Source organism: Anastrepha obliqua, chromosome 3 (assembly GCF_027943255.1).
Source record: "Anastrepha obliqua isolate idAnaObli1 chromosome 3, idAnaObli1_1.0, whole genome shotgun sequence".
NCBI lineage: Eukaryota > Metazoa > Arthropoda > Insecta > Diptera > Tephritidae > Anastrepha > Anastrepha obliqua.
Genome location: NC_072894.1, coordinates 44,051,217 through 44,063,762, shown reverse-complemented (window position 1 = coordinate 44,063,762; position 12,546 = coordinate 44,051,217). Strand labels below are relative to the sequence as shown.

The 12,546-nt window shown below is 34.3% G+C and overlaps 1 protein-coding gene across 1 annotated transcript in view; it reads right to left on the bottom strand.

The window, feature by feature from the left end:
- LOC129241938 (uncharacterized) overlaps positions 1–12,546 on the bottom strand; it is a 194,480-nt gene that overhangs the window by 44,928 nt on the left and 137,006 nt on the right. The window contains exon 6 of the mRNA XM_054878488.1: positions 1,650–1,846. Coding sequence (XP_054734463.1) covers positions 1,650–1,846 — 197 coding nt within the window. The remainder of the gene's footprint in view (positions 1–1,649; positions 1,847–12,546) is intronic.

Here is a 12,546-nt window from a genome sequence, read left to right as displayed (position 1 = left end):
AGAAGCGTTAAGTGTTCTATGGGAAGCGAGTTGCGCTGCTTGCCAATTCTTAACCAGCTGGTCCCTATTCTTGGTAGAAGATTTTATGGAAGCTTATGCTATAGATTCTGTTTTAGTGAATTTCCAGCACATAAATTTCATAAAAAAATATGCCGTTTATCTTTTGCTAAAATTCGTTGAATTGCAATCATTATCAGTTTTTTGACATTTATTTGTGAACCATTCCCATTTTATGAACTTTCGCACTGATTTTTACTAATTTACTTGATATTTTTTATTTCTTTAACATTTTATTTTTAAATCTTTTATAGAGAAGAAATGCTGACATGTGTGCTTACGTGTGTGAGCGTTTGTATCGCGCCGAATTTTCGTGATTAAATTGTACAAAACTTCTTACCATTGTGAAAAATTTGTTAAAAGAATACTTGTAATAAAGTTAAAATTACATTTATATACAAATAATTATTTTTAAAATTAGTATTTCTTATTATTATTATGATTATTATAATTTTTGATTTTGCAAAAGTATTAATAGAGGTTTTAGCTCTGATATATTCAATACTGATATATACAAACTAAAATACTGTAATAAATTCATATGTACAATAGGTTAATGTTGGAATGAGTTGAAGAACAGAAATAATAAAAACCCATACATGAAATGATAATAAAAAACCATAGATGAAATAATAATGAAACAAAAAACAAAAAATCAATAGACATAAACTCAAGTGCAGAGTAAAGTTTAACAAAAACTCATTAACATCAGCAGTGGTATTGAATGCAAGAAAAACATAAAACAAAAAATAATATAAAATATATAAATATAAATGTAAATGGCGAGATATTTTTACCAAAATTTACGAAAAGAAAATTTATATTGTAATAATTTCCAAAGAAAAGTGTGTTGCGTATAAAGAACTGCAATTTCCAAAATAAAATTTTTAATTTCCAAAAAACAAAAAAATGTGTATTGTAATGAACTGTAATGAATTGAGCTGTATTTTTATATTTATATTTAATTGAAGAAAAATTAGAAATTAAAATTGGGAATAAATAAAATTAGAGTAAATTGTGTTGAAAATCAGTAGAATTGAATTACAGAAAAAAATTAAAAAATTCTACAATTTCCAAAAAAAACGATATATTGATTTAGAGCGATTTTTTTCTAATCAATGAAAAATAAAAAATTATAATTATAAATAAATGAAATTAGAATAAATTGCTTTAAAAATTTCTATTAAAAATTGAATTTAAAAGATGTTGTGCTCATAACAAAAAATGTAATAACATGAAGTGATTATGAAAAAACATAAATTATCTTATATTTACATTATATTTACAAGTTTATACAAGTATTATAAAGAGTCTGTTCGGAAACCATTGAATTAATTAATTTGGTTGAGTAGCTATTCCCAGGCGTTGCTCATACGCCCAGTCGTGTTACACTATGTACATTGTTTAATTTTGGTTTTATTTCGTTCAACATCCATAACAATAATAAAAGCTGATATTAAGTAACTATTGTGATAAACTCGCACTCCTTGTTTTCGTTGGTTTTGTTGTTTTTGTATTTTAGTTTGTAACAGCTTTTCATTTTACATTTCTATTTCTATTGTTCTTAACATATTGGCAACTCTAGTAAATACCTGGTTGGCTGGCGCAGCGTTCGGTTGTTGTTGTTGATAATTAGATGGCTGCTGCTGCTGCTGCAAGTGTTGTGGTTGGTGCTGTTCAGCTGGTTGTTGCTGACCAGATACGGGATAATGAGCAGAAGTTGGTTGTGGCGTAAATTCTCTAACGACACGCTCCTCCGATACGGGTGGCCAAGCAACGCGCTTGTAACCTGCGAAGAGAGGCAAGTGAAACAAAAATATTTAAAATGTGAGTGCTATATTTAGAAGGGCTTTACATATTGAGTAAAAATGCATATTTATGTCTATGTAGTGAACTGGGGACAAGACAAATGCTTAATGTATGTAGGCAAGCATGTGTTGGTGGCCGAAATGATAGACATTTACAAAACCTCGTACATATGTGTGAATGTATCATTTGGAGTTGTGAAAAAAATATATAAATTAACAAGTTCAAATTTGTTATATTCCAACCTCGGATAGTTTATGTTTTTATTTCTAGTTATTTACTTATTTTGTTAATATTAATATATTTATTTATGAGCTAAATATTATATTTGAGCTCCTTTTTGTAGCTTTTGTATACAAACTCAAATGACTAGGTATAATATCACAACTAGGTACATTAAATCCGAAAAAATCGTTACCTTGGGTGAAGTTTATGAAATTAACTTTTTAAGTTTCTGACATATAGTAATAGCATAGTATATGATTTTAGATGACTTTAAAAAATACTGCTGGTTTAGATAAGACCATCTATTTCCTCTTTTTAGGTTGCCTAACAAATCAGCTGCTGGCTAAACCTAACCTGGCAACCTTCAAATGCTAGATTTAACTCTTGCGAAATGGTCGAACTAGCAACATTACCTATAACGCGTTCATGGCCATTTAAATTGCAAAGTCTTTGCTGTTGGCTCTTAAACTGAGCTTTTAAAATAACTGTAGTATATTTTTAAGGAAATGGGCATATAATTCGCTCTCAGGGAAAGTCATACCGAGGACGTGACTGCCATGACAGTTATAACACGTTCAAAAAAAGTGATCAAAACGACTGAAAGTGGATGTGTTACAGTAGTATATATATTATATATAATGATGTTCTTAATTTCAGATTTTCTATCTACACATTTGCTCTCATGAATGTGAGCAACATATTTGTGGACTCCATTTCTCTCACTAGTAATGGATAACTAGGTGCAATACTGATAAATTGATTTATACGCCACTTAAGTTCGGGGACCAACAACAAAGAAATTCAACCATCATTTAGTTCGATATTTGAGAAAGCAATATTCAGTAAAGGGGTATCAAAAATTAGTTTCTGATATTAACAATCATCCTATGCCGATGAGTTCGAGCTGCTTGATTTGTTTTTCAGAAATGAAATCAAATAGAAAATCTAAACACGACAGCGAAATTTGTATTATCATTTGAAAGCATTTTCCTTGGCATTTTTTTATTTTGAATAATTTGTTGGCGATTGAAATGATCCATTCTAAGAATCAATATTTTGGTAACGAGAGCTAACAACTCGATCAATACGTGTCGAGTCTAGTCATGAAAGCCTAATTGTTGAGAACGTTGAGATATCGATGTTACAGGTTATTTAGCAACAGTTTGCGCTACTGCAGCAATATCCTAACAGAGAGTCCAGTTTTTGGTCTGTTATTCCTTTTTTTATCCTCGCAACTGGTTCTATTCTTCCAATTTTTGAATTGCCCACTCATTCGAACATTTATTTCCACCAAAAAAATTACGAATTGTGCGATGTGTTATTCTTAAAGATCGACCATTTTCATAACAACTTTCAATAATTTTAACGCTTTATTCTGTCGTGTAAAATTATACATCAATCTACAGATATGGAAGATGACATGGAGAAGGTACCACCGTCTAGGTATTATTCACTGCTAACATCTAGGCGTCACTTTTTAAAGACCCTTCGTTCTTGTAAAATTAAATAACCATCACATAATTTCTTTTCAATTTCGATCAATAAAATTTGTAAGGTAAACTCGTCACTATAAGTGGTTCGTCTTCGGGCCTTCCAAGAACCCAATTGTTTTTAAAGTAATATAAATTGAAATTTTTTCTCTGCCTTAAAAAACTGATTTGTACAATAAGTATATATGTAGATATGTTTTTCATGATGAAATGACAAATAATATGGCGTAAATATATCATCACAGCTCGACATAACTCAAGCATGACTTACTAAAAACGTTGGCTTACGAATATAATTAAAAATGCTGCCCATATTGACCAAAAGTCATTAAAACCAAGTAAATTCTTTGTCATTTCGTTTCTCAAAGCAGCAGCTTAGATTAAAAGGCAGCGCTGTTAGATGTGTCATTTGCCACAATCAAGTGGCGAAGTCACGCTGACACAAAGTGCACTAAGGCTGGATGTTGATGTGACACCAACAGCAGCTAATTGTATGCTGGAAATTGTGGTTTTATATAGTGAACGAGCTGTTATTGCTTGATGTTGAATCCGTTTTGTTTTTATACAACGACTGTGGTAATATAATGACAAAGCGCCACAAACTGTGTATTTGCATAAATTCATTATTAAGTATTCACCGGTCGATATTTTTGTTGTTGCATTGCTATTGTTGCAAGCAACAGGAGTGGGTTTGAAAACGTGAAATGAATGCAAAAAACTTGCACTAATACAATTTTCAAGTTCTTTCTTATTTCCAATTAAATTTCGTTTCTATTTTTCGAGTGTGTTTGTGAGCTTTAATTGCCTATCTCTATTTTCCATTTCTTTTTGCCTTCACATAAGGGTGTATATTTCTTCTCGGCGAGCGCCACTCATGTTTCCACAAATAATTGAAGAGTGACTTTTAAATTAATTTTTATATACATATTTTGCATTTTTCCTACCACTCGAATTTTCCATTGATTGTTTCGAAACAAAAGAAATACAATAATAGTAAATGTAACTTTCATGGAACTTTGCAATTTGTGGGATTGTTTTTTGTGTCAACAGAATTTCAATGAAATTGAATGACACTTGAAATTGACCTTTGTTGACTTGTTCAACCACAATTTTCATGCAAAAACTGCGGTGCATTTTTTCGTAGTATAATGCCGCCGTATATATTTGCTTGTGCAAAAAAAGCTAAGAGAAAAACGAATATATGAGTCAGTAAATGCACGCTGAGCAGATTTGGGAGAATTTCGTTTTATGCACGCATTCCGTTATACGGGTCGTATGAGTAACCAAATTGCAATTACCAATTAGCTTGCATACATACATACCTGTGGTATGTAGAGTATAAATACATAAATGCCATCATTAAACAGTTAAGCGTTGCTAATAAATCCGTGAGTGTTGGCATTTGACTTAAATTTATAAACCATTATTCGAAATTTATGATTTAACGCTTCTCATAATTACTCATATATAAGCACATTGCCTTATATATTGTATATACACGCAACTATATGCGCACTATGCTCAGCGCATAAACATATATATGTATTAATTAAGGAACATAATAACTTTTCCATTGCAATTAGTGTGGCCACAACCACCAGCGTAGCAGTAAACCAATTACAAAGAAAATATCTGGTATTACCTGAAAACAAATCAATGGCATTGTTGTAATTAAAACAAATCTACTATGGGAAAATGCGTGCATGTACATATTTGAAAAGCTAAAAGCAAACCACGATTTGTTACCTCAGTCACATTTCAGCAACATTGTGGCGAACATAAATTCGCTATAAATTGAGGCGAACTCAAATGCCAATATGTGTATGTATGTATGTATGTACATACCTACATAGCTATGTATGATTTATGTCAATGACGGACAGGGTCATTTGTTGGCAAAAGTTTGCGAAGTGCTAGTGGGCGCGCAAACGAGCGCTGTAGCTTAATATATCGGTCGTGATATGACTGTATGTATATATGCAGGTGCATTGGGCACACTATACTACACACAGATTAGTAAGTAATCTCAGTAATACTTTTGATATTTATTTCTATTTTTTCTCACAGACATAGAACAGAGGAATGGGTAAGAAATGACTAGCATTGTAGTGGATGCAGCAAAATTTTAAATGACGGCAATTTTTTTTATATTAAAAATTGTTATAGATATTCTCTAGACTGCTGAAGCGAAGAATCGATATATTCACGCTGTGGTTATAACAAGTTACACAATGCCCGAAGTTGTGAATGGAAAATTTGGGCAAAGGATCATCTCATGGAGAGCTTTCATCAATTGGCCATAACGATCATGCGACTAGTCACGCCTCGATTATTTTCATTAGGGCTGCGTCCACGTTAACTAGCCAACTACTTTGGGCGAACTCTAAACCAACAGTTGGGATGCTAAAGCCGAGATAACAATGTAGTAGTGACCTTGTTGTTGTGCTAGAACTTGCGGAATCTGTAGATATTGTGCACTTATTCATGTCAAAGTAACAAATTGCACGATTTCTGCTGCTCAATCCAATGATAAAATTTTATTACGAATGGCGAACCTATCCCAGCGGTAACTTGAAATGGCCACCACTGTCGTGGTTAATCCCACTATACTTTTTGTTTAGAGAATGTGAGGTTGTACTCGTGCCCATAAGAACCTTACGAATATATACTATAGGAAATATGGTATTTGAGAAGTAGAAGTATCAAATACGAGTATCAATAACGATGACAAGATTTAAAAAGCTAAATATTGCTTTTTGTTTTTCACAATATATTATTTATATGTTATATATAGAACCCCTTAATTAAAATAAAATACTTAACTAAATTTTGAAGTGTGTCCCCTACAGCAGGAAAAAGGACTCTAAATTTAAGTGTCAAGTCCATTCCCACTCTTGCTTTATTATGTAATTCTACAACCATTTTCTGTTGATGTTAAGAATTTGATTTTATTCAATATCAAACCTTATGGCTGAGATAGCGTAGCACACTGATGTTTCGCACACCAATTGCGTCCTGAGCAATCAACCAAGCAACCAATCGAAGGATTTCTCATCATTACTACTTATATAGTCTGGAATCATCATTTATTTTACTTCGGACAAGTCCAAGTTTAGTGGGTATAAGTGGTTTATGTCAAGTCGGAGAGGTGATAAAAAAATCTTTAGTAATTTATTATACATGTACATATACTTGTGAAGGTCATCTGAGTGAGTGACGACAATAGTCGAGTGCGAAACCATATATATATATATATATACAGTATAATTGGCACGTACACCCTTTTTGGGTGTTTGGCTGAGCTCCTCTTCCTATTTGTGGTGTGCGTCTTGATGTTGTTCCACAAATGGAGCGTCCTACAGTTTCAATCCGGCAAATATTTTTATGAGGAGCTTTTTCATGTGTTTCACTGAGATTCGAACCGACGTTCTCTCTGTGAATTCCGAGTGGTAGTCACGCTCTAACCCATTCAGCTACGGCGGCCGCCATAGCAGTAATAAATTGCCTTAGTACCAAATTTGACGATTTCGAGGTCTGAAGGTGGTTATGGTCAATATTAGATTTACTATAAAAAAGTACGGAAGTGCGTAAATTTTAGTTAAATTGAATTTAGCTGTTGTAGTTGTTATCCGTTTTCAATAATATTATATCCAGGTCGAATATAAATGAGATAGGCATGTTCCAGGTTGTTCAATAAGTTTTGCAATGAGGACAATCCACATCAAAAACGTCCAAAAATAGCAACAACACCAGTTATCGTAGAAAAAAAGTAGGATATGGTATCGAAAAACCATCGGTTGGCTGAAAACGAGTTAGTAAAAGTCCTAGGCTTCTCATTGCGCAGTGGAACTAGTATTTTGGCTGAAGTATTGGGTTTGAGAAAGTATAGTGCATTCGCTAATAATGGAACACAACGCATTCGAATGCGACTTTCTTAGCAATATTTCGAGAAGATAAAGTGGATTTCGAGCGTCGATTGATCACTATTTATGAGACTTGGGTCCTAAATTAAAACAAGAGGCCAAAGAGTGGTGTGAACCTGCTTCTTTGACCCCGAAACGAGTTCTTGTCCAGAAGTGGAGTGTTGACAAACTGGTAAAGCAATAAGTTCTGAATATCATTGTAACTTTTTTGATCAGCTGAAGGAAAAAATCGTGAAAAAGGACCCACTTTGCAAAAGAAAACAATTCTTCCTCATTCGGACAATTTGCCATCGTATTAAAAATCGTACATATCGCTAAAATCCATAAATTAAAGTTCGAATTGTTGGAGTATCCACCATATTCACCAGATTTCGTCCCTAGCGACTTCCATCTGGGTATAGACTTAAAAAACCCATGCGTAGAAAGTGTTTTTCATGCTTTAAGCTCACCATTTAGCTCGTAACAGCTGTGGAAGCGTATTTTATAGTCCTTCCAGATTGTCACTGCAGGGGTGGAATTCACAAATTGGAATCTCGTTGGAACAAGTGTATCGATGCTCAGGAAGACTATACTATAAATAATAGAGTGAACTTCAAGTCATACAATTGTGTTTTTCTTATCGAACCGCAAACTTATTGAACAACCTAGTATGTATGTACCAAATTTGGGTGAATTTTATTAAACATTAAACGAAACAAAAAAATTTAAGCAAGTTTGCTTTGCTTCCTTTTTAACATTGTACCATTAAATGGGATTTTATTAACCGATTTGCCCCATTTTCGGCAGCAACCTGGTATAAAGCGTAATATTTGTACGGACGAACGGACTGACATATATCGCTGAAACGGGTTTTCTCATCATTTGGGAAAATGCCCTTATATATTTGAATGCCTCTTTGCTGTTATATTCAACTATTATGTGAGGAAAATAATGACAGCTTTATGCGAAAATGCGCTCTCATAATTAAAGAGACAAACGTATGTACTTCTATAGTCAAAACAGGCTGCACTAAAGTTTCTAACCCGAGTCACTCTATTAATGCACCAATGATCCAACAACGCCGTAGTTCCTTCGCAAAAGTTGTCCTGATATAAAATTGGCTGAATCTTTTTAAGTCTATGTATGGGATTGCAATAGAAGCCACTTTACTTCTGCACTTGTTTGATAGAGATAACGAAGGTAGAGGTATCGGAATTACTTAATATCATTAGTTGTTGGTTGTATCAACAGTAAGTGGTCCTAGAGGACAGCATTTCCACTAATCTAAGAAATTCTCGTGAGTAATGTGCCTCTTCAGGTATTAACAGCGGCTGTTTACCATGAGATGAGGTGAGTTGAGATTTCTTCATTCAACCGTTTGCAGTAACTCCAAATCACATAATAAATGAGTATTTTGATACAAAGCTGAGTGAGATACAACTAACTTTTTCTTTTGGTTTTGGGCGAAAAATGATTTTGATGTGCAAAGTGCAACCTAACTGGGAATTAATTAATTAAAATTAATGGTTAAGTGTTAATTGTTTGAGATCATTCGAAAGTTAATCAACCTGTAGTTAATTGAGGCATAAATTGAATAATTTTGTTTTTGACTTACACTAATATATGTACACATAAATCTGATATGTATACATCTATACAATTTTTATCTAGTGCGTGTGCGGTCGGTAGGAGTAACGGGGTTGTTCTCCACCCATAGGGGAGAATTCGCCACTAAAACGCCATTGTGGCGCCCATATTAACACTCAGCCGCAAACACATACATACATGGAATTCCTTTGATTTTCTGTCTGAGGCATATGCGAATGCTTATTATTAGATTTGCAAAAATAGGGAACATGAAAAAAAAGTTACTTAATACATAAATCGTAGGAAAAATTGTTAACATTTGCGTAGGCTATAAACCAAAAATTGTTGGCAAGCAATTACGCATTTCTTGGTATTTTGTTGGTATATTAAAATTAAAAAAATAAATAACTGATCTGCTGGGCTGCCATTAGTGCTAGCAATGAATTCCTTACCTTGCAAATTTTTTTTGTGCTAAAAACATTTTGCTACGCAACTGGCAAAAATGTGCATATACATACATGTGGACGCATGCATGCATATGTATGTACGAATGTGTGTACATTTCCACATGTAATAAAAAATTAACTAAATAGCGGCACTACACACTTTGATATGCAAACATTCATTGATATTCTTTACTCGAAAAAGCCTACAAATGCGATTTTCTTCAAGTATAATTTTTAAGTATTAAATTATGATTAATATTGAGTGTACGTGTGCAGAAAAATAAACAGAAATAAGGGCTGCCACGCTGGTTGGTTATGAAATGCACATTTAAATGTGTAACTGTAGATTTGTGGTACGCAAACGGCAATCGAAATGATGAAAATTATTGCAATTTTACCTGCAGTCTAAAGTGTGGGTATATTCGTGTGCCTTGGCGAAAAATAATTTAGAATATGTGTGAACGGAATATGTTGGGTCAATCGTTAATAATAATGCGAATTGCTATGCCCGAAAGGAAACGGATTCAGAGGTAAATATATAAATGAATATAAATGTGAACTTCGGGTTAGATACACTGAAAAAATGAGAAATGCTCTAGTTTCCTACTTGTCATGTCGATAAGTGGAAAGATTTAGTTGCATGTCTTTTAGCTTGCTTCACGTTTTTAAATAGCTAAGTTGGGTTATGCACCAAAGCAAGAATACAGCGACCTACGCCATTTCTGCAATTTCAAACTCATACCTTAAATTTCCAAGAATAAAATGTCCCAGGAATTGAAATATGTATTAACTGTACAATTATTTGTATCTGGTTGCCCGGTAATTGGATCTTAAATGGACATCTCTTTGATAGAAGCAGGCAAAAACCAATAGACATTGAAATGCGAGAACGCAAATGGGAGTGGATTAGTCATACACTGCGACCGACATACAAGTATATACTTATAGAATAACAATTCACTGAAACTCACAAAGATCATGCAGCAGGGGACGTCGTAAAAGATCTTGGCGACATAGCTTTAATGAGGAACTCTAAGAAGTCAACGCATCTCTTAAATCGACCCAAATTAAGACGAAAGCAACCATAGAAACTATATATCAAGTATTACATAAGTATACTCGTATAACTGGCACTTAGTTTATTCTTGGCTGTATGGCTCCGAGGAGCATATTTGTGACGGGCGTCTAGATGCTGTTCCACAAATGTTGGGACCTATAGTTTTACGACGACTCTGAACAGCAGATATTTTTTTATCGAGAGCTTTTTTCTACTAATAATATTAATAATAATCCTGCCTTTGCTGAACGCAATGTTTTGAGATGTACCAGCTTACTTCTGATTTACTTGGCAGACTGCCTCAGTATACCTAATATATTTTTAATAAAAGTGTGTCCAAAAAGCCTCACTCACCCAAGACTCACTGGACGTCACAGTATTTACACCACCAACCAACTTATTAGTCGAGAAGCATCCACAAACCTAACCTTCTTGGCAAAATAAAGTGCAACAAATTCCAAGTAGAAATGTGACTGAATGGCAGTGCGTCATTTTCAAATATGCTTAGCGAACTGTCAAGAGGGGGATCTTCCATGAATAACGTGCTGGTATTCACACCACTGAGTGCTATAAATAATACAATTTTCCTCAAAGTACCTCCGAATCAGGTATTGTAGATCGACATGCAAAATTAGCAAATTATCATTAACATTGACAAACATGAAAGAGCGGGACGCCTGGAGACTCACGGCAGTCATAACGGGCGTTTGGTCTGTTGGCTAAAAAGCAGCTAAGATGGGCCTCCCTCACAACATATACTGCAACAGTTGTAGACAACCTGAGAAAAAGGAAACAATTTGCCATCTCTTCTATTCTGTTCCATTCTATTCCATCTCCAGTCTCGAACAACTGTCTGACTTAGACGTCAACAACCTAATAAGGTTCTTAAACCGCATAGTCCTTTTTTACAAGGTTGATATTGAAGATGGGAAAAATCGGTCAAAAACCACTCGTAACTTCCAACTAATGGCAATTTTCAAAAAGCCAAACAAAGCAAAATTAATCAAATTACATAAAATTGATAAATTCAAAATAAAAAAAGAAATACGACGAAAGTAAAATTTTGAAAAATGCAATAAGCAAATTTGTCGCATTTGGGCTGAAAAGCAACCAGATGCCATTCAAGAGCAGTCATTACATCCATTGAAAAAGAATATAATATAGTTTGGTGTGGCCTATGGGCTGGAGGAATCATTTGCCCACATTTCTTTAAAGGCGAGGTTGTCGCCAATGTAACTGTGCATGGTGAACTCTTTTGCACCATGATAAACGACGTTTTGATGCCGGAAATTGAAGCCCTTGAAATTGATCTCCACAACATTTGGTACCAACAACACTGCGCTACTTGCCATACAGGCCGTGAAACAATAGATTTACTGCGTGGCCATTTCAGTGAGCAATTAATCTCTCGTCTCGAACTAGTGGATTGTCCATCAAGATCGATTGATATCACATCTGTGGTATTTTATTTGTGGAGGTATGTAAAGTCTAAAAAGACGGCCACCGTAGCCAAAAGAGTTGGTGCATGACTACCATTCGGAATTCAGAGAGAACGTAGGTTCGAATCTCGGTGAAGTAAAAGTTATTTCTAATCTTCCGCGGCAGGCAATGGCAAACCTCCGAGTGTATTTCTGCCATGAAAAAGCTCCTCATAAAAATATCTGCCGTCCGGCGTCGGTCCCTGTACGTTCCTCCATTTGGGGAAAAACATCAAGACGCACGCCAAAATAGGAGGAGAAGAATATATGTAAAGTTTAAATGCTTTGTAGAAAAACTAGCTTCGATTGAGACATTGTAAGCCAACATTACTAAAGTTATTAATGAGATACCGACCGAAGTCCTCCAGCGAGTCATTTAAAATTGATTTTTAAAGATGACCGAACTACAGCCCAGTTGCGGCCAACAGGTGAAGGAGATTATCTTTAAAACACAAATGTGATGAATGGCTCTATACACAAATAATAAAGATTGCCCGA